The sequence below is a fragment of the Alternaria metachromatica genome (assembly GCF_023757995.1).
Source record: "Alternaria metachromatica strain BMP 0045 chromosome Unknown scaffold_13, whole genome shotgun sequence".
NCBI classification, from domain to species: domain Eukaryota; kingdom Fungi; phylum Ascomycota; class Dothideomycetes; order Pleosporales; family Pleosporaceae; genus Alternaria; species Alternaria metachromatica.
Window position 1 is genome coordinate 81,900 of NW_026055504.1, and position 20,918 is coordinate 102,817.

The 20,918-nt window shown below is 52.5% G+C and overlaps 8 protein-coding genes across 8 annotated transcripts; 6 read left to right on the plus strand and 2 right to left on the minus strand.

Annotated features, from left to right (window-relative positions):
- Positions 1-1,951: 1,951 nt before the first annotated feature.
- On the plus strand, positions 1,952-3,211 carry J4E83_006062 (uncharacterized protein; the record flags this gene model as incomplete). Its single annotated transcript, XM_049332977.1, has 1 exon — positions 1,952-3,211. One exon carries the CDS (start codon positions 1,952-1,954, stop codon positions 3,209-3,211), a length of 1,260 nt encoding a protein of 419 aa, XP_049187667.1.
- Positions 3,212-4,208: 997 nt separating this feature from the next.
- J4E83_006063 (uncharacterized protein) lies at positions 4,209-6,010 on the plus strand (the record flags this gene model as incomplete). Its single annotated transcript, XM_049332978.1, has 3 exons — positions 4,209-4,353; positions 4,405-5,682; positions 5,739-6,010. The coding sequence occupies 3 exons, from the start codon at positions 4,209-4,211 to the stop codon at positions 6,008-6,010; spliced, it is 1,695 nt and encodes a 564-aa protein (XP_049187668.1).
- A 1,492-nt stretch (positions 6,011-7,502) lies between these two features.
- On the minus strand, positions 7,503-9,512 carry J4E83_006064 (uncharacterized protein; the record flags this gene model as incomplete). Its single annotated transcript, XM_049332979.1, has 3 exons — positions 7,503-7,862; positions 7,912-9,001; positions 9,199-9,512. 3 exons carry the CDS (start codon positions 9,510-9,512, stop codon positions 7,503-7,505), a joined length of 1,764 nt encoding a protein of 587 aa, XP_049187669.1.
- Positions 9,513-10,192: 680 nt separating this feature from the next.
- On the plus strand, positions 10,193-12,072 carry J4E83_006065 (uncharacterized protein; the record flags this gene model as incomplete). Its single annotated transcript, XM_049332980.1, has 3 exons — positions 10,193-10,429; positions 10,489-11,111; positions 11,178-12,072. The coding sequence occupies 3 exons, from the start codon at positions 10,193-10,195 to the stop codon at positions 12,070-12,072; spliced, it is 1,755 nt and encodes a 584-aa protein (XP_049187670.1).
- Positions 12,073-12,579: 507 nt separating this feature from the next.
- J4E83_006066 (uncharacterized protein) lies at positions 12,580-13,797 on the plus strand (the record flags this gene model as incomplete). Its single annotated transcript, XM_049332981.1, has 1 exon — positions 12,580-13,797. The coding sequence occupies one exon, from the start codon at positions 12,580-12,582 to the stop codon at positions 13,795-13,797; it is 1,218 nt and encodes a 405-aa protein (XP_049187671.1).
- A 225-nt stretch (positions 13,798-14,022) lies between these two features.
- On the plus strand, positions 14,023-14,797 carry J4E83_006067 (uncharacterized protein; the record flags this gene model as incomplete). The annotated part of the gene is made up of 2 exons (XM_049332982.1): positions 14,023-14,664; positions 14,717-14,797. 2 exons carry the CDS (start codon positions 14,023-14,025, stop codon positions 14,795-14,797), a joined length of 723 nt encoding a protein of 240 aa, XP_049187672.1.
- A 493-nt stretch (positions 14,798-15,290) lies between these two features.
- J4E83_006068 (uncharacterized protein) lies at positions 15,291-16,334 on the minus strand (the record flags this gene model as incomplete). Its single annotated transcript, XM_049332983.1, has 3 exons — positions 15,291-15,578; positions 15,636-15,824; positions 15,885-16,334. 3 exons carry the CDS (start codon positions 16,332-16,334, stop codon positions 15,291-15,293), a joined length of 927 nt encoding a protein of 308 aa, XP_049187673.1.
- A 1,045-nt stretch (positions 16,335-17,379) lies between these two features.
- Positions 17,380-20,399, plus strand: J4E83_006069 (uncharacterized protein; the record flags this gene model as incomplete). Its single annotated transcript, XM_049332984.1, has 3 exons — positions 17,380-17,909; positions 17,987-20,210; positions 20,262-20,399. 3 exons carry the CDS (start codon positions 17,380-17,382, stop codon positions 20,397-20,399), a joined length of 2,892 nt encoding a protein of 963 aa, XP_049187674.1.
- Between the last annotated feature and the right edge of the window lie 519 nt (positions 20,400-20,918).

A 20,918-nucleotide genomic window follows, 5' to 3' on the forward strand; every position in this document is an offset into this window, starting at 1 on the left:
GGTCGCGATCACTCGAGGAGTCTGAAAGTGATGGATGCGGTCGGTGGCTGGTTGGGATGGTTATAACTCCATGGGACGCGCGTGGTGGATGAAGATGGTGCTGAGATGTTTTTGATGTTGGTAGGGAAGTTGCGACCCGTGCTCGACGTCAGGGTGGGCCTTGTCCATTGCCCAGCAACGCCGGGACTTTCTCTCACCCTGACAGCAAACTAGCCCTGCCAGAGAATAGCAACACCGCATACAAAGGACTGACTATGCGCTTCTACTTCCATGTGCATATTCGCAAACTTTTACCACTACTACATGTTCTCTCACTCACATCCAACGCCTCTTGTCGGGTAAAGCCACAACCTGCCTTGCAGCACTATCGAATACAAATTTTTCGATGAGCCTAAACCAATTCAGATGCTGACTACTCTCGAGCACATTCGTCATCTTCTCGATGCTCGAAACGCGTCCAATATTGTGGCACCGCGTTGAATGTTAGCGCATCGCGTTGTGACACAACTAAGAAAAGAAGGTTGTCAAGAATGCATTACACGCAGCATTTTGACATGAACTCGTTAGTTCATAAGGCGTCTTTCCTCGTGATCGTATCCTACATGGTGATGTCTTTCCAATGTGATACATCGTTGATGGCGGAACGCGTGCTGGATCCCGATATGCGTAGCGTGAAGATTCCAAGGTTTCAAGGTGCATGCTGTGGTGCAAGACCGGCCAGAGGAATCACAGTTCTTGTCCGTATGGGTGTTGTCATACATACTTGACTCTCAAAATCGAGGAATGGTGCACGAATGGTATCGCTTGAAAGTTTTAGAGAGGAGATGGTTGGGCAAGAGTGAGGGGTAAAAGATGTGTTTCATCCCAGCGTGTTTCAGGCGGGCCGCGGTGAACAGCGCGCACGTGAGGAGGTACTCGAGGGCTTTTGTGGGCCAGGCCTTCTCTCGTCACATGCATACTGCGTTGATAACAGCCTTGAATGTCTGATGTGGCTTGGGCTAGGACAAGGATTGGTACTGCGGGGTAAGAGTATCGTGAGATATCAGCCAATTCCACGATGGGCGGAGCACTTGCATGGCTGAGTCGTGCGGGCTATGAGAATCTAGGTCAGCTTCAGCTTTGCAGCATCTCCGCGCCTCGAATCGACTCGTGGCCTCTAGTGATGAAGTGCTGTGCGTTCTGAGCTGCTGTGCCACTAGATTGCGCGGTGTTGATGCGCGACGGGGCATACGGGGCGGGGCGAAAGAGGAGCGAGATGGAGGTAGCGGTACGGAAAGCGCTGAGGCATATCGTCGGACGGCACGGTAGCACTCTATTCCGTGGCTCACGAGCGGTGAGGCTCTCCCAGCCAGTCATATTGCTATCTCGTTCCAAGCAGGCGGCGATTCCGCTTCAGCCGGTCTCCTCTCCTAGGTGTACCTCCACCATCCTGCATCTACTAGACAAGACGCTCACAGCAGCGAGCGCATATAAGCACCCAGGCCCCTAAACGCCGTGGGCGTCTGCGTCTCGAGGTGATGCTCCTCTTATCACCCCCGGCAACATAAATCTCTCACCTACTCTCCCACCGCCTAGCCGTCTAGGCGCTTAGAGCTGGGGCCGGCTGCCTTGATCTGAGCGTTCGCAGCTAGTCGGACCAGTCCACGGGTTCCAGCAACCAAGGAACCAAGGAACCAAGGAAGCGTCTGTCGGCTAGAGAGGAAACCGCCGTCTTGTCTACGCCATCGCTACCCCGGATCCCGCGCACGAGTTGACACCTTCGTTTCGTCACCATTTTGTGGGCGCTTGACAGCCGCGGAACCATCGGAAGATTGCCGCCAGTCCTGGTCCTGACGTTGGCTTGGTGATATGCTATTGCGTGCAACAACCACCTGCGCCGATCTCTCCTGGTCTACTTACAGCGTACTTTGACATGCGCCGATAACACGCGCGAGCACTCACTCCGCCCACAATGTCCAACCGGCATGCGCGTCTCCATAAACGAGGCTACTCAGCCTCTGCTGTTTCCAGTCCGCGCCCTCTGAGCCCCGTTGCTGACTACGACGTCGTTACCTTTAACCGTTCAGACACGCCCAAGGTCTACGAAGAGTCTTGGATAGAGACACAACGCCCCATGCCGTCTGCGACTTCCTCCCACCAGCTCAAGATCAAGCCTTACCTGCGCAAGCTCTCGTCCAAGGAGACCAGCGGGCTCGATCTATCACGCCCTGCTGCCGAGAACGACCTCACCGGTCTGGGTATATCAGAATATGGCGCCCACTCACGGTCCATATCCGATGTTTCTTTTTCGCCCGTCAACGGCCGCCACAGACACAATCGCTCCACCTCCAACACCTCGCAGTTCTCCTCGTCGTCTGGTCTGCAGCGGCCGACGCCACTGCCTGCCATCCGCCAGACTCCGCAGCCGTACACACCGCCAATAGCCCACTCGTCGCCGCCATCAATTCTCGGGAGCGAGCACGAGGGCGATGATATCATGTCGGACGACGAGTTCCGCTTGAGACAAAACGCGTATGAACCCGCGCGCAGATCCGGTTCCATCTCCTCGGCACAGGGAACATCCCTACGCATCCACACCAACAACTCGTCCACCCGCCTCGCTGGCAGCTACTCCCAGTCGTCCGTCTCGCTCACCTCTCCGATTGCCCAACCCAGGGCGCGTGGTGACACGCTCAAGTCCATCGACACCACCTCGCCCAGTTCGCGTACCTCCTTCGATCAGACCTACCGCTTTATCCGCGGCGGTCGTGACTCCCCCGTAGACCCCGCCTCGAGAGCTGCCTCCATTCGTGCTGCGCGACAGAAGTTCGAGGAGGAGCAGCGAGCCAAGGAGCGAAAGTACGAAAAGGTGGCACACAAGCAGCAGGAACGCGACTACCGCAAGCAGCAGAAGAAGGAGGATCACCAACGTCGCAAGTCAGAGACGCTCGACCGATCAGAGATAAACCGCACGCGTACTGTGTCCACCGACTATGAGAAGACGCCACGACCCTCGATAGCCGGACGCCCTTCAGTGGGTGGACGCCAATATTCAGACCACCGTGAGGCGCACTCCAACTCGCTGCCAAAGCTTGTGGCAACCGTCGACCCCGAGAAAGCAGCCGTCTTTTCCTCTACGCCCAAAGTCACCAAAAGCCGAGCCGCGAAGGGTACGTGGCAGCGTTTCGTAATCTGGCTCAAGACTCGACTGCTGCGCATGTCTGGAAAGTAGGCCGCATGCACCGCCACAGACACGCGCAGCGGATGTAGACAGCCTAGCCGCGTAAGCAGTCGCCTTGGGTGCCACCCCACTACCTCTAACCCCGATGCCCTACACACCCCTCTCACTTGGCCCGACACTTGAGCAGATTGGTTTTGCATCTCATCCTTATACCCCATTCTTTCTTGCATATATTCTTTCGTGTTTTTAGCATGGCGTTTGGTTTGGGATCACGGCCTTTTTCATGATATATGCTCCTCCCATGCTTATGCTATACATCTTGCAAGCATCTTCAGAGACTTAGCATTCTTCCTTTAGGCGCATTGGTAGAGACCTGCTTTGTTTACTTGCTTTTCATCATATCTTACACACTCATCACTTGGACATGCACTGGCGTTGGATACGCTCTGGGTACCTCTCTCAAGGCCGGCACCATGTGTCTGGCGGCGTTGCGAGAATTTGGGTACGGCGACTGGGTTTGCTTTCGGTATAACACGCTCTGGTATCGGCCATCGAGCTTCTCAAATGCATTCTATCCTTATCGAATCTTCGTTGACTACATTTGACCTCGGGATGCTTGCTTTTGTTCGGATGTCGTAATTTGACAGACTTACACGTGATGACGCATCTTTTCTGACAGATCCCGATGTCGTGATATCTGCCAGTAATTGCTCAGTATGAGACTACGCATGAACGCTTCTCCACAACCACATAGAATGCTCATCACTGGTTGCGACATGCATAGAGAACTCTTGGCGGTCTCTTAAGTCCGGGATTTACCCGCGCAGCATCATCGTTCAACTCACATGCAAAGCTTTCCCCGCTTTTGTCGCATCGACGCCTACGACATGAATCACCGTCAATTGTAGTCGCAATGCCGCTACGAAGCCTACCACGAGGCTCATTCGCCGTAAGAGGCGCAACGGGAGGAGCGCTATGGCGGACATGCGGAGCTGGTGCGGGAGTCGGAAGAATAACACAGAGGCGATGGGCGAGCGAAAGAAAACCGATGGGCAGAGAGGACGAAAAGCCATTCTACCTGCAACTCAATGAGAGTATCTACGAGCGTGTACAGAAAGAGAAGGCCGAGCAGATCCAGATCCAGTCATTACAGCAAAGAACGGCAAGAGGACAATTCTTTGCGACAGTATTTGGTACCAACCGTTCATACACCCCAGTTGTCGCGTATACTAATAGTTGAGTAGCATGTCTTATGACCGCAAGCATCGGCTACTACTATGGCCAGATGATGCCTCCAATCGCAGACACGAGTTCGACCGCACCACTCGAGACCTTCAATCCTCCCAAGCACAATATCTCAGAGGCGAACATGGAAGCAGCCTGGACAGATTTCCGCGATATTGTCGGAAAGGAGAATCTCACACTGGATCCCAACGACCTAGAGTCGCACAGCGGATCATCGTGGTCTTCGCATCCCTCCCAGCCAGGCGATGTGCCATTCTGCGTCGTGAAGCCAGGCAGCACACAAGAAGTTAGTGCGATCATGAAGGTCTGCCATGAACGCAAAATACCAGTCACTCCGTACAGCGGAGGTACAAGCTTAGAGGGTCACTTCGCAGCAACAAAGGGTGGCATATGCATCGACTTCAGTCGCATGGATAAGATCATAAAGCTCCACAAGGGCGACATGGATGTTGTCGTTCAACCAGCAGTGGGCTGGGAACTTCTAAACGAAGAGCTGTCAAAAGAAGGTCTCTTCTTCCCTCCCGACCCAGGTCCAGGGGCAATGATCGGCGGCATGGTCGGGACAGGGTGCTCCGGTACCAACGCATACCGTTATGGCACAATGAAGGACTGGGTCGTGTCGCTCACCGTAGTCCTGGCTGATGGAACTGTCATCAAGACGCGACAACGGCCGCGAAAGTCTTCCGCTGGATACGATCTTACGCGCATGTTCATTGGTAGCGAAGGCACGTTAGGTCTCGTCACAGAAGCCACGCTGAAAGTCATTGTAAAGCCACAGCACACCAGTGTAGCCGTATGCGCTTTCCCATCCATCCGCGCAGCAGCAGATTGCGTCTTCAAAGTCGTTGGCGCTGGCGTACCTATTGCTGCCATTGAGATCCTCGATGATGTTCAGATGCAATGTATCAACGACGCGGGACAGACTTCCAAGACCTGGAAGAATGCCCCCACCCTCTTCTTCAAGTTCGCCGGCACACAGAGCTCCGTCAAGGAACAAATTAGCCAGGTGCAAGGTCTTGCCAAGAAGACCGGATCTGTAAGCTTCGAGTTCGCCAAGTCCGAACAAGAGAAGGAGGACCTATGGCAAGCGCGGAAGGAAGCACTCTGGAGCGTTATGGCCAAGGGCGAGGGCAACCCAGACATGGCTGTCTGGACCACCGACGTCGCCGTCCCGATATCCAAGCTGCCACAAATCATCGAAGAGACCAAGGAGAAGATTCGACAGAGTGGACTACTCGCCAGTATCGTAGGACATGTTGGAGACGGAAACTTCCACTGTAAGTTCATGCGTGCATCCTCATCTTAGGACTCTTTCGCTTACATATCATTCCAGCCATCATCCTCTACAACCGTAACCAGGACTTCGACAAAGCCTCCCACCTCGTCCACGAAATGGTCAAGCGCGCTATCGAACTCGAAGGTACAGCCACAGGTGAACATGGCGTCGGCCTCGTCAAGAGAGACTACCTACCACACGAAGTGGGCCAAACTACTGTGGACGCAATGAGGCAGCTCAAGAAGGCATTCGATCCTCTTTGCTTGCTCAACTGCGACAAGGTTGTTCGGGCGACACTACCCAAGCAGGGTGAAGTCGCGGAGTGGTAAGGCACGCAGTCATGTACGGATACTCTGTGGGAACATAGTTCTTGAGAGGTTTGCATACTCCGCTGTGTATGCGATTATGTATTACTACTTCTTCTCCAGCCTCAGTCATGTGCTTTCTCATACTTGCACACTAAACAAACATCCCATACACCCAATACCCAGGGTTCCTCCACGCTCCATTAAGCCACATTTTCCCCTCTTCATGCTTCCAACCCAGTTTCTTGAAGCCAAGTTTCTCCAGTACTTTTACGCTACCAGGATTACCCTCGTCTACTGCTGCTTCGATGTACGTCTTCCCTTTTTGTGGCTCGGTTCCGTCGTTGTCTTCTTGAGCGCCCGAGAATGAGGAAGATGAAGACACGAAAGCAGTATATGCGTGCAGCAACGCGTGACCGGCTTCCGTCGCATATCCCTTTCCCCACGCTGACGGAAACAAGGCGTAACCCAGCACCCTCACATTGGTCGATGTGGATGTCTGTGAGATTGGAAGAGAAGGACCGCTAGGTTGAAGACGTAGGCTTACGCTGCCTATATGCTTCCCCAGCCCAGTGTCATCGTCGCTAGTAGAGGCTGAGTTTGATGTGTCGGCTTTGACAAATACAGCATAAAACATGCTATCAAGTTCAGGCGCCAATTGCTCTTTCATCCACTCGTAGCTTTCGGGCAGGGAATGCGTGGGCCCGTGCAGACTCCATGCTGTGGCGTCGGGATTCGACCAGTTTTCGTGGAAGATACGGACGTGTGTAGAGGAAGGGGACGAGGTGTCTGTTAGGCGGAGAAGCGTTAGGCGGTGGGTGTGGATGAGTGCTTCCATGGCTTGAGAGGCTCGGATTGAGATAGCCCTGGAGGTGTGTTTGATCGAAAATCTTGGGAACAGTGGAAAGGCTTATGGAGGCTGATGTACTTGTAGCGGAATAAATACATGTCAGATGAAAGGAGTAACGTCAAGGATGTATGAGTCAATGGTGCTTAGTCTTGATGATGAAGCTTTTCGTGTGGATATGGAAGGCACGAATGACGTTGGCTCTAACGACGTCTCGCATAGTCGCCCACCGCGTTCGAGGAAAGACTAAACACCCTGCAGTCTACATTAGTGTTCACATAGAAGTTAGCAAAGTCGAACGCAATGTAGACTTCTAGGCTGTTTACATCCATTATCCCCCATAGGTAGATGTTCATCCTTTTCATTAGATGGCATGCGCCTACATTGGCAGCCTGCCAGTATTTGGAAATTCGTTCGCATGGTTTGCGAGAAGAATGTTGAGCTTGTGAGACGATCCGGTGGCTACCTATCAAACTGTAGTCACGTGAAGACGCGTCGACTAGCGCGCTTTCCCAGCGGCAGCTCACTTCCAAGGTTCCCTTCTTCGCCTCTTCACTTGAACACAGCAGGATCAAATTTCGCGACAAATTCCGTTCAACAAATAGTCATGCCTTGATACGTCCCTTCTAGTTATCTCCTCGCCCTTGCCAAAAAGATGACATCCAAGGATTACGCGACAACCTCGGTCATCAGGCTCTTTGGCCACACTGGCTTATCGACACCATTTCCTCGCGTCCCTACATTATATCCCAACTCCACCTTCCCTTGTGGGTATTGGATAATGGGCTTGACTCCCTTTACGTCTTTGCCGATCGCGCCCGCGTGTCGCATCTCGAAGAAATCGGGTTTGAAGAGCACGGATCCTGAGTTCTCGAATAGCATCTTCATGTAGCGCGGCAACGTATACTGCATGTTGTGGTAATGGCGGAATACTTGGCGGCCATTGCGTGTCCAGACATCTTCCCAGACATCTGTAGGGTAGGTGCCGACGCTGTTTACCAACCATTGGGAGTAGTAGTTCAAGGCAATCTGTAGAAGTTAGTGTCCACAACGCTACCGAACGGTGGAGCTGACTTACATCGACTTTGTAGGAGCCGCCTTCAGTACCCCTTCGAATTATTGCGTTCAAGACGGCGATGACGCCAGAAGTACCAGTGCAGAAGTCGCTGTTGGGGAAAACTGGTGTCACAGGCTCGTCATTGCCCATGGCTCGTCCAAACTCCATCGATACGCCACAGCACGCGTCAGAGATTTGTTGCCACCCGCTGCGATACGACCAGGGACCATACCAGCCATAGCAGTTCTCCCGCACAACAATGAGACCTCGCTCTCGATCTTTCGTCAGGTCGAGTAGGCCCTCAGGAGAGAAACCATATTTTTCCAACACGCCAGGCCGATAGCCTTGTACGACGACGTCGGCTTCTCGGACTAAAGCGCGCAGCTTCTCTCTATCCTCTTCATTCCGGAAATCTAGATGCGAGTTCCACTTTCCCCAGCTGAGATCGACGTGTAGCATGGACATGTCAGTAACGTGCTCAGCTGTTACTCGCATCACCGAAGCACCCAGTTCGGCAAGGCCTCGGGTTAGAGCTGGAGCAGCAATTACGCGGGTCAGGTCGACGACTTTGAGACCTGCGAGTGGCCTCTTTACACCTGTCTCCGAACTATTTGGCCACCAACACGCTGGCTGTTTCTGGTTCTTGACGTCGTGAATCTCGTAGAGGCCTACATGGGCGTTCGCTTTTCCATGTTCGCTATTCTTGAACTCCTCGGTTGTCCAGCAGATGGTACCAGCTTGCTTGTAGACGTCCGATGCCAACCTTTGCATCTCGTCAGATTCAATGCTTGCTAGCTTCTCTTCGTACGGTTTCCATGGATCCTCCGACTCAGCCAAGTCCATATCATGCGGTAACCCAACACTCTCTTGTGTGGGTTCAGGGTTCATGGAGCCATGTAAATGGAAGTACCTTCCATCTTCGCACCGGTAGATGTTCGTAGCCGCCACGCGATACGGAGTCCTACTAGTATCATGCAGATCGCAGTTCTTGAAATATCTGTTGTATGCGTCTGATCCACTCGCGAATGGTTTGGTCAAGAACTCGATGTGTTCGCCATCGGGATCGATGACGTTCAATAGGATCGACATGAAGAAGAGTTGCGCATGGTCGCTTCACCGACACGCGTTAGCTACTCAATGGCTACAACTCGTAACAACAGAAGCACCTTATACAAGAAAAAAACTAAACAGGCCTGCAGCCTACATTAACGCTAGGTCACCTATCTTGTAGGTTTCCATGCTAATGTAGGCTGCAGGCCTGTTCGGTTTTTTCTTGATTAACGTGGAAGCTCGGATATTTCAACTTACGTATCTATGACAGCTTCTTGGGGTTCCAGTCCATATTTCTGCTTCAGAAGGACGTTGATCATGGCGGCTTCCAGCCCCTTGAGTGCCGAGATGCTTTCGGCGAAGCGCCAGTTGATGGGTATACTGGGCTTATCGCTGCCTTTGAACTGGACTGTCTTTGCGCATTCTGCGATGTCGATGGGTAATGTTGGAGCAATGAGGGGATTGCTTAATATGCCCTTTTCGAAGATGTGTTGGGTTTCGCGGGGGACAGAGTAGTCCTTGTGGCTACCATTCGTGCCGTTCGTATGACCGTTCGTCATAGTATTTGACATTTCTAATAGTTGTAGAGCCTTGACTTCGACTTGAGAGAACTGAGAGTGTGGCTTCGAGACGCGGGTAGCATGAGCTTTATCGTTTGTGCTGTCCGAAACACGTCCCACTCGACCCCATTAGCTACTTGGTCGCCTTGTAACATGGTGCCAGCAACGCCAATCGGCGCATCAGCTCCATCGTCCTAGTTGTCACCGGTCTTACTCAAGCACTGCCGATCATGGTAGATGGACGGCAATTCGTTTTCGGCCCTCGGGCGAGTAAGTCGACTAGCTCAATCTACCCGACAAGGTGGGGTATCACCCCGCAATCTGGATACACGTTACGCAAGAAGAGGATCAGGTCTGTTGAAATAGCAGTCTGATGTGGAGGTGTTCGTGATTGGAAGTTTGGTGGGATGATTTAAGTTGCGGCTGTATCGCGATAATGCAACTCTGCTTTACGCGCATGCGCATGCGTTAGCGATCTAATCCCAGAATACACATAATATCTCACCACAAGCCCTTTGTCGACTGTCATCTTTGAAGCAGTAGCTATGGCATCGTCAGACTACAGCACGAGATGGACAGCGCAGCGCGGAAGCCGTCCAGTGAGGATAGCAAACTGCTCAGGCTACAAAGGTGATACCAGCCTTACCTATGTCATACCAGTCTGACGAATGCAAGGGGATCCCGGATATCACATGCTCTACCAAGCAGAGCTAGGAGATGTAGACTTTATTACAGGAGACTATCTTGCCGAAGTCAACATCGCGGAAAATGCCCAGGCACATGCAGCGGGCAAGCATCCTGGATGGGAGAAAACAGCTTGGGATGGCATCGAGCAGACGATCGACCTGTTGAATGAGAAGAGGATCAAAGTCGTTATCAATGGTGGTGCGCACAATCCGAAGGGGTTGGCAGAGAAGGTGCATGAACTCGTGAGTCTCGTCTCATCGATGTAGTCGCTACATGGTCTAGTTAATTGACAGACGAGCAGGTCTTAAGCAAAGGATATGATCTGAAGGTTGCGTATGTGTCTGGTGACAACCTAATGGACGAAATGAAGGATATCAAAGAGAAAGGTTTACCGCCGCATCTAGATTCTGACAACAGCGAGGTAACGGTCGCGGATCACACGCTCGACGTCCTGAAAAGCGACAAACCAATCGTCAGTGCGAACGTCTACCTCGGCGCCCGCGAAATCGTCAAAGGTCTCGAAGAAGGCGCAGACATTATCATCGCGGGTCGCGTTGCGGACGCCAGCCCTGTAATCGGTGCTGCATGGTACTGGTACTCGTGGCGTGACACCGACTTCGACGCACTTGCAGGAGCCCTTATTGCGGGTCATCTCATCGAATGCAGTGGCTATGTAACAGGCTCGAATTTCGCGGGTTTCTACGAGTATCCGCTGGATGACCTGTACGACATCACTTTCGGCATCGCAGAGGTCGAAAAGGACGGAACATGTGTGATCACGAAGCACGAAGCTAGGAAGGGTTTTGTCACAGAAGACACTGTCAAATGTCAGTTTCTATATGAGCTTCAGGGCAACGTGTACCTGAATAGCGATGTCAAGGCTATCTTGGATGAGGTTCAGGTCAAATCTGGAGGCAAGAACAGGTACGCTCGAATCTCCTTCACTTAAATGTCATGCTGGTAGGAGCAATCTCGCTAACGATCAGAAAGAGTTCGTCTGTGGGGCGTCAAAGGCAAACCACCCCCACCCACCACGAAGCTCGCAATCTTCTATCATGCAGGTTACCAATCCGAGATTGTCGTCAACGCAACCGGGTATGCCACGGCTGAGAAATTCGATCTCTGGGAACGCATGATCAAGTTTGGCCTGAAGCAGAAAGGCATACTGGACAGATTCGACATCTTGGAATTCCAGCGCATAGGCATGCCGGAGGCCGACCCGAAGAGCCAGCTCAGAAGTACATCGTATTGTCGAATCTTCGCGGAGAGCGGCGATCCAAACGTGAACCTGGGTCTAGCGAGTCTACTGGCAGACTTTGCGATGCAGCACTACTCTGGCTTCCATAGTACGATGGACCATCGTACGGCGATACCGAAACCGTACTTGAGCTTCTATCCAGCGATTTGGCCGCAAAGCAAGCTAAAGACGGCGATCAATCTTCTCGAAGCTGGCGAGACAAGGACGTTGACGACCACGCCGCCAGCGCTGTCGGAAGAGATTGGGAGGCGCGAAAGCTATGAAACTGCGAGTCCCGTGGATCTTCGTTCTTTTGGCCCAATGACGCGTGCGCGGCTGGGAGACATCGTGCTCGCCCGCTCAGGCGACAAAGGTGGAAACGCAAACATTGGCTTCTTTATACCCACAAGCCTACCTTCCTCCTACCCACAGTCATCACCCCTGTATGCCGAAAGCTGGGACTGGCTCCGCAGCTTCCTCACCATGCCCAAACTCAAGGATATGTTCGGGAAGAGCTGGAACGACAGCTTTTTCATGGAAAGGGTGGAGTTCGAAGGTATCATGGCGGTACATTTCGTGGTTTATGGGGTGTTAGGCAGAGGCGTTAGCGGAAGTAGCAGGCTGGATGCGTTCGCGAAAGGTGAGTAATTGCCGATGTACGAACTGCATGTGAGACAAACACTGACTTCGTACACCGATCTTTAGGTATGGGCGATTGGTTGAGAGATGTGGAAGTCGAGGTCCCCGTGAAGTTCATAGAAGGAAGGGTCCGCGGCAAGGCTGTGGCTGGAAGGTATGCGAGGGATGCGTGACTGAACAGTCTGGTTGCCAGACTTCCATCGCGTTGAAATCGCGCGTTTGTTGGAGCGCGACACGGGCATCATTGATTGTGGCCGGGGTTTAGGCTTCAAGGACCCTGCCAAGCCACCAACGATGACGTAGACGGGTAGGTGACAATCAACCCGGGGTTTGTTGCGCGTGCACAGCCACAACCGGCCACCTTCGCTACATCATCATTCAAGTGCGCCCGCTTTCCTAGTATGTGACTCAACAATACTACACACCCCTGATCAGCATTTTCTCGACTACCTTCTACTTATACCACAAATTAGGGTAGGGCATTTTTCGGCATTGCTCTGAGTTTCCAGCCCCACCATGTTCAAGAAGTTCAAGGACAAGATAAAGGGCGACGACAGCTCTTCAAGGCCGTCATATGGGACAGATCAACACAACCTGCATTCAAACAACCCTTACTACAGCTCACCCCAAGACCAACAGCATAATATAGCGCCGACGGAGAAGTATCAAGCACCGCCTGGCCCGCCGCCGAACCAAGCTTCATCCTCGTCTGGGTACTCCGCTCCACCAGGTCCTCCACCGAGCCACGGGTCGTCTTCTTATACTGCTCCTCCAGGGCCTCCACCTAAACAAGAGTTTTCAGGTTACGCACCCCCAGCAGGACCACCTCCTTCGTATCCACAGCAACCCCCTCCTAGCTGGGATCCTCCGCCATACCACGACTGGACAGTCGTACCTGACACTTCGCTTCTACCTCCACCACCGTCGATGGGCTACGATAGTTCTCCCACTGCTAATGCATCTACTGAAGATGGCGATCGTGCCTTGGCTTGGACCAACATGAATCCTTTGTGGCCACCGCAGAACTTGCAGCCTAGCACTCATGCTGCGATCCAGAATGGGCAGCTTGCTCTGCTGAAAGCGCCATCCTACCTGGGAGACTTACTCCCTCAACCTCAAGCAGGCCACTGGCGTTGTCGCACCCACGCGAACTGCAGGGATTCGAGTATCCTTACAAATTTACCCATGTACAGCGTGTTTTGGGACTCACCGCTCAACACACAACGCTCCAAGACTGTCTACTTTGAACTCAAAGTCCTTGGAATTGGTCGCGGTGGCTTCTCCTTCTCGGAAGCAGACGCCGGCATCGCGATAGGCTTCGTTGCGCCGCCTTATCCTACGTTCCGTCTCCCAGGCTGGGAACGTGCCAGTCTTGGAGTGCATGGAGATGATGGAAGAAAGTACGTTAACGATGCATGGGGTGGTATCGACTTCACCTCGGCTTTCAAGCCCGGTGATACTGTGGGTATTGGTATTACCTTCTCGGTTCCGCGCAACCCACCATCATACGAGCAGTCGCAACAGGGAAGGATGTTAGATATCGACGTGTTTTTCACGCGTAATGGAGTAAAGGAAGGTGGCTGGGATGGCAACGAGGAGCTCGACGTACGAAGCGAGGGGGGCAACACTGGTTTGAGGGGCGAGTGCGACCTATTTCCGGCGATTGGCGTGTTTGGCGGTGTGGATTTCGATGTCTTCTTTCATCCATCGCAGTGGCTTTACCGCCCATACTGAAATTACCTGGGTACTTGATCAAGGCTCTCAGGTAAAGGCAGTATGTCATTTGCGGTGAGATAGACGTCATGCGACCTCATTCATATGCCGTACGACTAATGCTAGTATATCTTCTAAGCTCATAGCTCGCTTGCTGAGCTCTCTATTTCCTTCTGGGGGTACATTCTCTAATTATAATCCATTCCTGATATCGCTCCGATACTCTTCAATCTACAGCCGCTCGCCATGTCCTCAACTACACCATACACACCTCAGGACTTTGGCTATCCGTTGATGCTCGAAGACTACATCCCGGTCCCTCCTCTACCCACTGCTGTTGTAGATCATTGCGCTTCCTGTCGTACTCCTGGTGCGAAGAAGATATGTGGCCAGTGCAAGAACATGCTCTACTGCTCGCCAGCCTGTCAAGAACGCGACTGGCTCTCCAGCCACAAGCTCGCCTGCAAGCCCTACGCCAAAGCCATCAAACAACCCATTGGCAAAAACATGCGGCGCGTTTTACACTTCCCCGCCAATTCAGCCAAACCTATCTTCTCCGTTCTGGCGTTCGACGAGGAAGGTACGGTAAGCGGCCTTGACTACCATTTCCCCGGTGTGCCGGCCCAGGAGATCAAGAAACTATCATTCCACAACCGCTACTTTCCGTATTTCATCCAGATCAATTACGACATGAATGTGAAGGGAGAGCGTGCACTCTTCGAGAACAAGAGCCTTGGACTGCCGTTTCGCGGTCCAGTCGTCGTCTTGGCGTATGACCTGGACATTGCGCTTAGTGGTCCAGCGTTGAACGCTGATGCCTCGATCATGCGGCCATTGATGGAGTACGTTGAGCTGTTGCGAGAGTACGATGGACCGAAGTTCGTGGAGGTGAGTTGTTGAGGGAGCACGTTAGACCGATGTCGCTAATTGTGCTTTGCAGCAGCCGCAGCAGAGGTATACAGAGGCAGAGTTGGACATTATTATGGGCTCGGCATCTTCGTCTGGTGAAGAAAGGGCATGAGCTAGTGTGGATGGAGACGAACAAGTCAGAACTTAAGTATAGGAGAAAAAGAGCTTTACTGGAAAAGTAACTGCGGACCTTTCATTGGGTTGTCCTCTTGTTCTCTGGCATATTGAAACTTCCAGATTATCACTTATGGAAAAGGTAGCTACAATTCGAAGCTATGCTATGCCGCCACGCCAACCTAGGAAAAAGCGGAACACCCTACAGTCTATGTTAACGGCGTGTCACCTACTTTGCACGCTTTTGACTTGATGTAGTCTGCAGAACTGTTCAGTTTTGCCTTTGAACGAGATGCCGCAATGCCCATTACTATACTGCTCATTCCTCATAGATGCTTCAAGATAAGCTCTACCTCTGCATCTGCCGCCTCCAAGATGTGCTTCGGCTCATGGTCTGGTCTCCAAGCTAAGCTATAGGCCCTCTTCGCTTCAAGTGTGCATCTGTGTCTGGTGTCAATATCTGGTCCATGCTTGTGAGCATACAAGTAGACTCACTTCCCACCCAGCTGAACTGCAACAAGATCTTTAGGGCAAGCCAAGGCCTGTGCCATCTTATCTAGCGCTGCTTCATCCGCTATCTTAACTTCCGGGCTGTCGATGATACCACGGTTCGCAAGCGCTTTCGCCATTGCGGCATATATGTCGTACCAGGCCACACTTCCGGAGGAAGCAAGATAGTACCCATTCTCGCCATATTCTGGATTCTCGTCGCGTAGAATACTCTTCAGCAATTCCACGTACAGTTTCGAGTTGTCGTCGATATGACATACGGGCCAAGTCTGAGTATATCGTCAGTATGCGAGTGGTTGGCTTGATGACGATTCAATAACACCTACCCAGCCTTCCGGGTTGACATCGTACACGGCGCCGGCCCCCTTCGCGGCTTTGACCACAGCTGTGGTTTGGATCGAGATTTTGTTACCAAAACCTTTGCCTTCACCGTATACGATACATGGGATGAAGATATAGCTGCGAACCCCATGTTCCTCCGCTGTTTCGATGATGACATTGTTCGTGTTCGTCGCCTGAGGTCATTTGAGTAAGAGAGATTGACCTTGAGCCGCGTGCATGTAGTTGCCTCATACCTGCGTTAAGAGTTGATGAGGAGCCTTGGAGCTCTTTTGTAATTTGTACAGACCAGCATCTGTATCGGGAAGTGGTCGATCGATAGGCATCCCCGCATGTTCGCTGAAGATCTTTGCGCCACTGGTGTGCAAATAGTGGACTTCGCGTCCAGTTTGCTTCTTGACTTCTGCGAGGGCTTTTATCATGGGAACCTGCATATCGGAGTTCATAGCGTCAACGAGGAAGAATATGACGGATATCTGCGCATCGACGATGCTCTTGATCACACTCTCTTCATCTTGTAAATTGAGAGTGAGAGGGCGCGCGCCATACTTCTTCACCGCTTCCGCTTGGTCTGGAGATCTGACGAGAGCATATATGTCTTTGTGCTCTGGAAGTTCGTCGTTGTGCAGTGCCGCAAGCAGCGAGCCACCGAGATACCCAGAGGCTCCCGTGATAAGGACAGACATTGTGGAAAGTGAGGCTCAGTATGAATGTGTAACCGATAGAGTTTTGTTCTTACATGAAAATGTGTTTTGTATCTCAGGCCTATATCAAGTGGTGCTAGAGATCAATCGTGACATGCTTTGTAATGTCTGGTTGGGCGATTGAGCGAGTAACCACTCAACGGCTATCTCGACGAAATGACGTAACGCTTACAAACCGCCAGTGGAGCAGAACTAACCCTGGAAACACCAAACGTCGACAGTTGTAATATTCGAAAAGAGGAGAAATTCTTGTTGGCCGACAGCAGTAGGCTCTCATCAATCTTACAGTTTGATTCGTAACACGGTAGCAGAGCAATGCAGTACACAGGTATCCCTGCATATACAACCAGCGATTGGCATCTCTGTTGCATCCGGTGAAGAGTGCGGCGAGGTGAGTCAGACACGCTTGGTTCGGACAGACATGATACGAGCGAGTGGGTTGCAGTACTGGAGTAGTATCGGGCGTGAATGCGATGGGCAGCGACGAGCATCTAGCTGCATCCGGCGAGGCTGCAAACACGGCGGATACAGCGCCCCCTGTTCTGCCATGTTGAAAAGACGGTGATCGGTCGATGAAGAAAAAGGATCACCCGCTTGTGGCGTCGTAATGCCTGTGGAGGAGAAGGTTTGCTCCGCCAAACAGCGGCTGTCTTGCTGCTGCGCGAGGTCTGAATCTCGTTTGCTCCCATACAGCGTGTCTCGGGGGACGTAGATGTACAGGGTTGGTACGAGGGCATGCAGATGGGTTCAAAGGGCATGTGGCCCGGGGCGAGGCGATGGGAATCTCGGCAGATCGGCATGTGCGAGGGGAGGTATGAGATGCATCTTCGATTGTGCCCCGTGCCCACATGCAATCGACGCCAGTACTGGCCGAAGAAGCACCGCCGCAGCCAAAACCGAAGCATCGCATGGGAATAAGATAACCGGGGCCTGACCGCGTCAGTCTGCGCAAACGTCGATTCCTTTTGAGGATGCTGCAGCCACTTTGTATCTCCCTCGCGACTGCCACTTCTGCGCCGGCAGCTACATGCAGATGCTCACCCCTCCCCCAGACGAAGACGGCTTCGGCGCTCCTCCCATGAACCCCGACGATGAATGCGCATACGATGATTGGACCGCGGCGCTACCTCAGACCGACCATATCGCCTTCTTCCGCACCACGGACTGGTCGCGCAGCCGCCTGGGGCCACTGAGCACGTGGAGCCCGACGCTGCGCATGTTCGCAAGTTATGTACTGGCCGATTCGCGCGGAGCCTGCCTCTGGTGGGGAGAGGACATCTCCAACCTCACTGCCATATACAACGAGGCCTATGCTCCCTTGGCCGGGGGCGCTCACCCCAACCTCATGGGCTCCCTCTTCCAGGATGGCTTTCCCGATCTCTGGCCGTCCATCAGCCAGTACTTCATACAGGCCAAGCGGACAGGCACTGGGGTCAATTATAGCTCGGCCATGCCCACGGTTGTCGAGCGCAAAGGCTACCAAGAGGAGGCCTTCTTCTCTGGCGGTTTTGTTCCAGTAGGCATGCCAGGCGCTATCGAGGGCTTCATGAATACAACGTGAGTTACGTGTAGTAACCAAGCTAGAAAACGCGTTTCCCAGTGACCTATTTCCAATACACAGCTGACCCAACTAGCTACGAGGTAACAAGCCAGAAGCTCGCAGACCGCCGTACCACCTGCCTGAATACGCTCGCCTCCGTGCCCTCACAATGTGTCGACGCAGTCTGCTCTCACATTCTCACCACGCTCGAAGCCAACGCCAACGATGTGCCCATGTCCATGCTCTATCGAATGGACTCAACCCCAGGCTCGAACCAGTTGATACTCCATGGCCAATTTGGTTTCCCCGAGGGGCACGACCTTCTTGTCCAGACAGCCACTATAGACAGTGAGCAAGGACTAATACCAGATCTGCGACGGGCTGGCACAGACACTATGGTTATCGAGCATGACGAACGATTTCTCGCTACCTCGTGGAGAGGTTGGAGCGCGCCTTCCAAGAAGATTGTCGTAATGCCCATCATGAGTGGAACACGCCTTTTCGGCTACCTCGTCTTCGGCACCAATCCATTTCGCCCCCACGACGATATATGCACGCAATTTATCCGGGACCTAGGTCGCATGGTGTCAAGTATCATATCTTCTGCCGTTGACAATGAATCCACCAAGAAGCGTCAAGAGCAGCTCGAGACTGATCTGGCTTTCAGTGATCTCAAGCTACGCCATCTGATTGATCACGCGTCTGTTGGCATGTGCCATGTATCTCTTGACGGTAATATGCTCTGGGCCAACGATCACTACTATGAGCTAGCTGGGAAATCTCCTTCGGAACATGCCATCGGTCTTGCCTTTCTTGACGCATATCACGAGGATGATCGGTTAAAAGCTGATGATGTTTGGGAGCGTCTGATTAGAGGCGCCGACCACGTCACAGCCGACTTGCGCATGAAGCGCATGTACACGCCTCCTACTGGGGATCCCGAGCCCGCCCAGATCCAGGTTCTGGCCTTCCCGTACCGCGACGAGCATGGAAGCGTGAGAAGCGTAATGGCTTGTACGACTGACATTAGCAGGCTGTGCTGGGCGCAGACCTTCCAGGCTCGATTAGCCGCCGAAGCAAGAGAAGCAAAAAGACAGCAGGAAGCCTTCATTGACGTAGTTTCACACGAGATGCGGAACCCATTGAGCGCCATTGTACATTGCGCAGATGCGATTGCCAACGCGGTTGTCGAGTGCCAGACGCAGCTCGCCGATATACCTGTACCGTGTCTCGATACTCTCAATGACAACATACAAAGCGCAAACGTCATCATGCAATGTGCAAATCATCAGAAGCGTATTATCGACGATGTACTTACTTTGAGTAAGCTCGACTCCATGCTCTTGTCCATCACGCCCGTCGCAGTCAAACCCGCAAAGCTCGTGGAATCCATCGTCAACATCTTCCAAGCTGAGATGAAGACGCACAACATCTCTTACAGTGTCACACCTGACACGTCGTTCTTGAGTCTAGGCATTGACCACCTTCATCTGGATCCGTCCCGCGTGACACAAGTCTTCATCAATCTACTGACGAATGCCATCAAGTTCGTCAAACCATCGAAAGAGCCAGCCCTCTCCATCCGCTATGGCGCCAGCACCTCAGATCCCCGCGAACTCTTTCCGGAAGACATGTTCTGGGCTACTGAGGGCAAGCAAGACGGGGATGTTACAAGCAATCCAGATTGGGGTACTGGTGAAGAAATCTATCTTGCGTTCACCGTCAAGGACTCGGGAATTGGCTTGCAAGAGAAGGAAATTCACAAAATATTCGAGCGCTTCCGCCAAGCGAACGTGAAGACGCATGTCAAATACGGCGGCAGTGGGCTGGGTCTATTCATCTCAAAGGAGCTTACTGAGAAGCAAGGCGGCGAAATAGGCGTCTCATCCGTTCAGGGCCAAGGTTCGACTTTTGGATTCTACGTCAAGACGCGAAGAGTAGAATGGAAGCCCAGGACCCTCAAAGAGATGTTTCAACAAACCGGCAATGAGGAAGCGGCAATGCGCCAACTCCACGTACTGTTGGTGGAAGACAACATTATAAACCAGCAAGTGCTCGGCAAACAACTTAAGAAAGCAGGATGCCACGTCTCCGTCGCAAACCATGGCCTGGAGGCGCTCGAGATACTGGAGAGAGAAACGTTTGACATCGTGTTGATGGATCTGGAGATGCCGGTACTTGACGGGCTTGGCGCGATGCGCGAGATACGGAAAAGGGAGGAAGAGCAGGGGGTGCTTTCTTCTGCACGGTTGCCTGTGATTGCTGTCACGGCGAACGTTCGGAAAGAGCAGATTGATACTGCTATTGCTGCTGGAGCAGTAAGTATATGATGACCGTCGAAAGCGTTTCTAGGCTAACAGGCTGTCCAGGATCGCATCATGCAGAAGCCATTCAAAGCGGCCGACTTGGTGTTGATGATGAAGTCCTTGATGCCACAACTGGCACCTTTATCCATCGACCCGCCGACACCGGGCCTCGGCCTTCGATCTAATGCATTGGTGCCTTGAAATGAACTTCTTTGGCACTTTGCTTAATTCATTGGACATCTCAATCGTCGAGTCTAGAAGTCTCTACATTGTCTCGTGTCCCACCTCGAAGCGGTCCCTGGAGTACCTGATTTGAAGCTGCGGGAAGGACGAGAATCATGTGTTCTTGTTGTGTAGTCCGAAGCTGTGCACCAACTTCTGTGCATATCACATTGCTGTCGGGATAGGCACTCGGCGTCTGGTAGCACGCATGCGGAATGATGGAGTTCTAAACCAGTCACAAAAGTTTTCTACGAAACATCACCAGCCAGTCTAAGTCTAGCTGCATTGCGTATCACAAGATGGTGCTTGACGCCGGAAGACTACGTCTCATCGGCAACCGAGCAGTGCGGTGTGCAAGGACAGGCGAAGGAAGATGGGTTTATTGGAGAGCGGTAGGGTTGATGCACGAAGCACGAAAATAGTGAACCCTGTTAGGGATATGGTCTTTTGAACCCTTTATTCTCTCGAGGAAAATGAATATCTTGCAACATGCTTCCA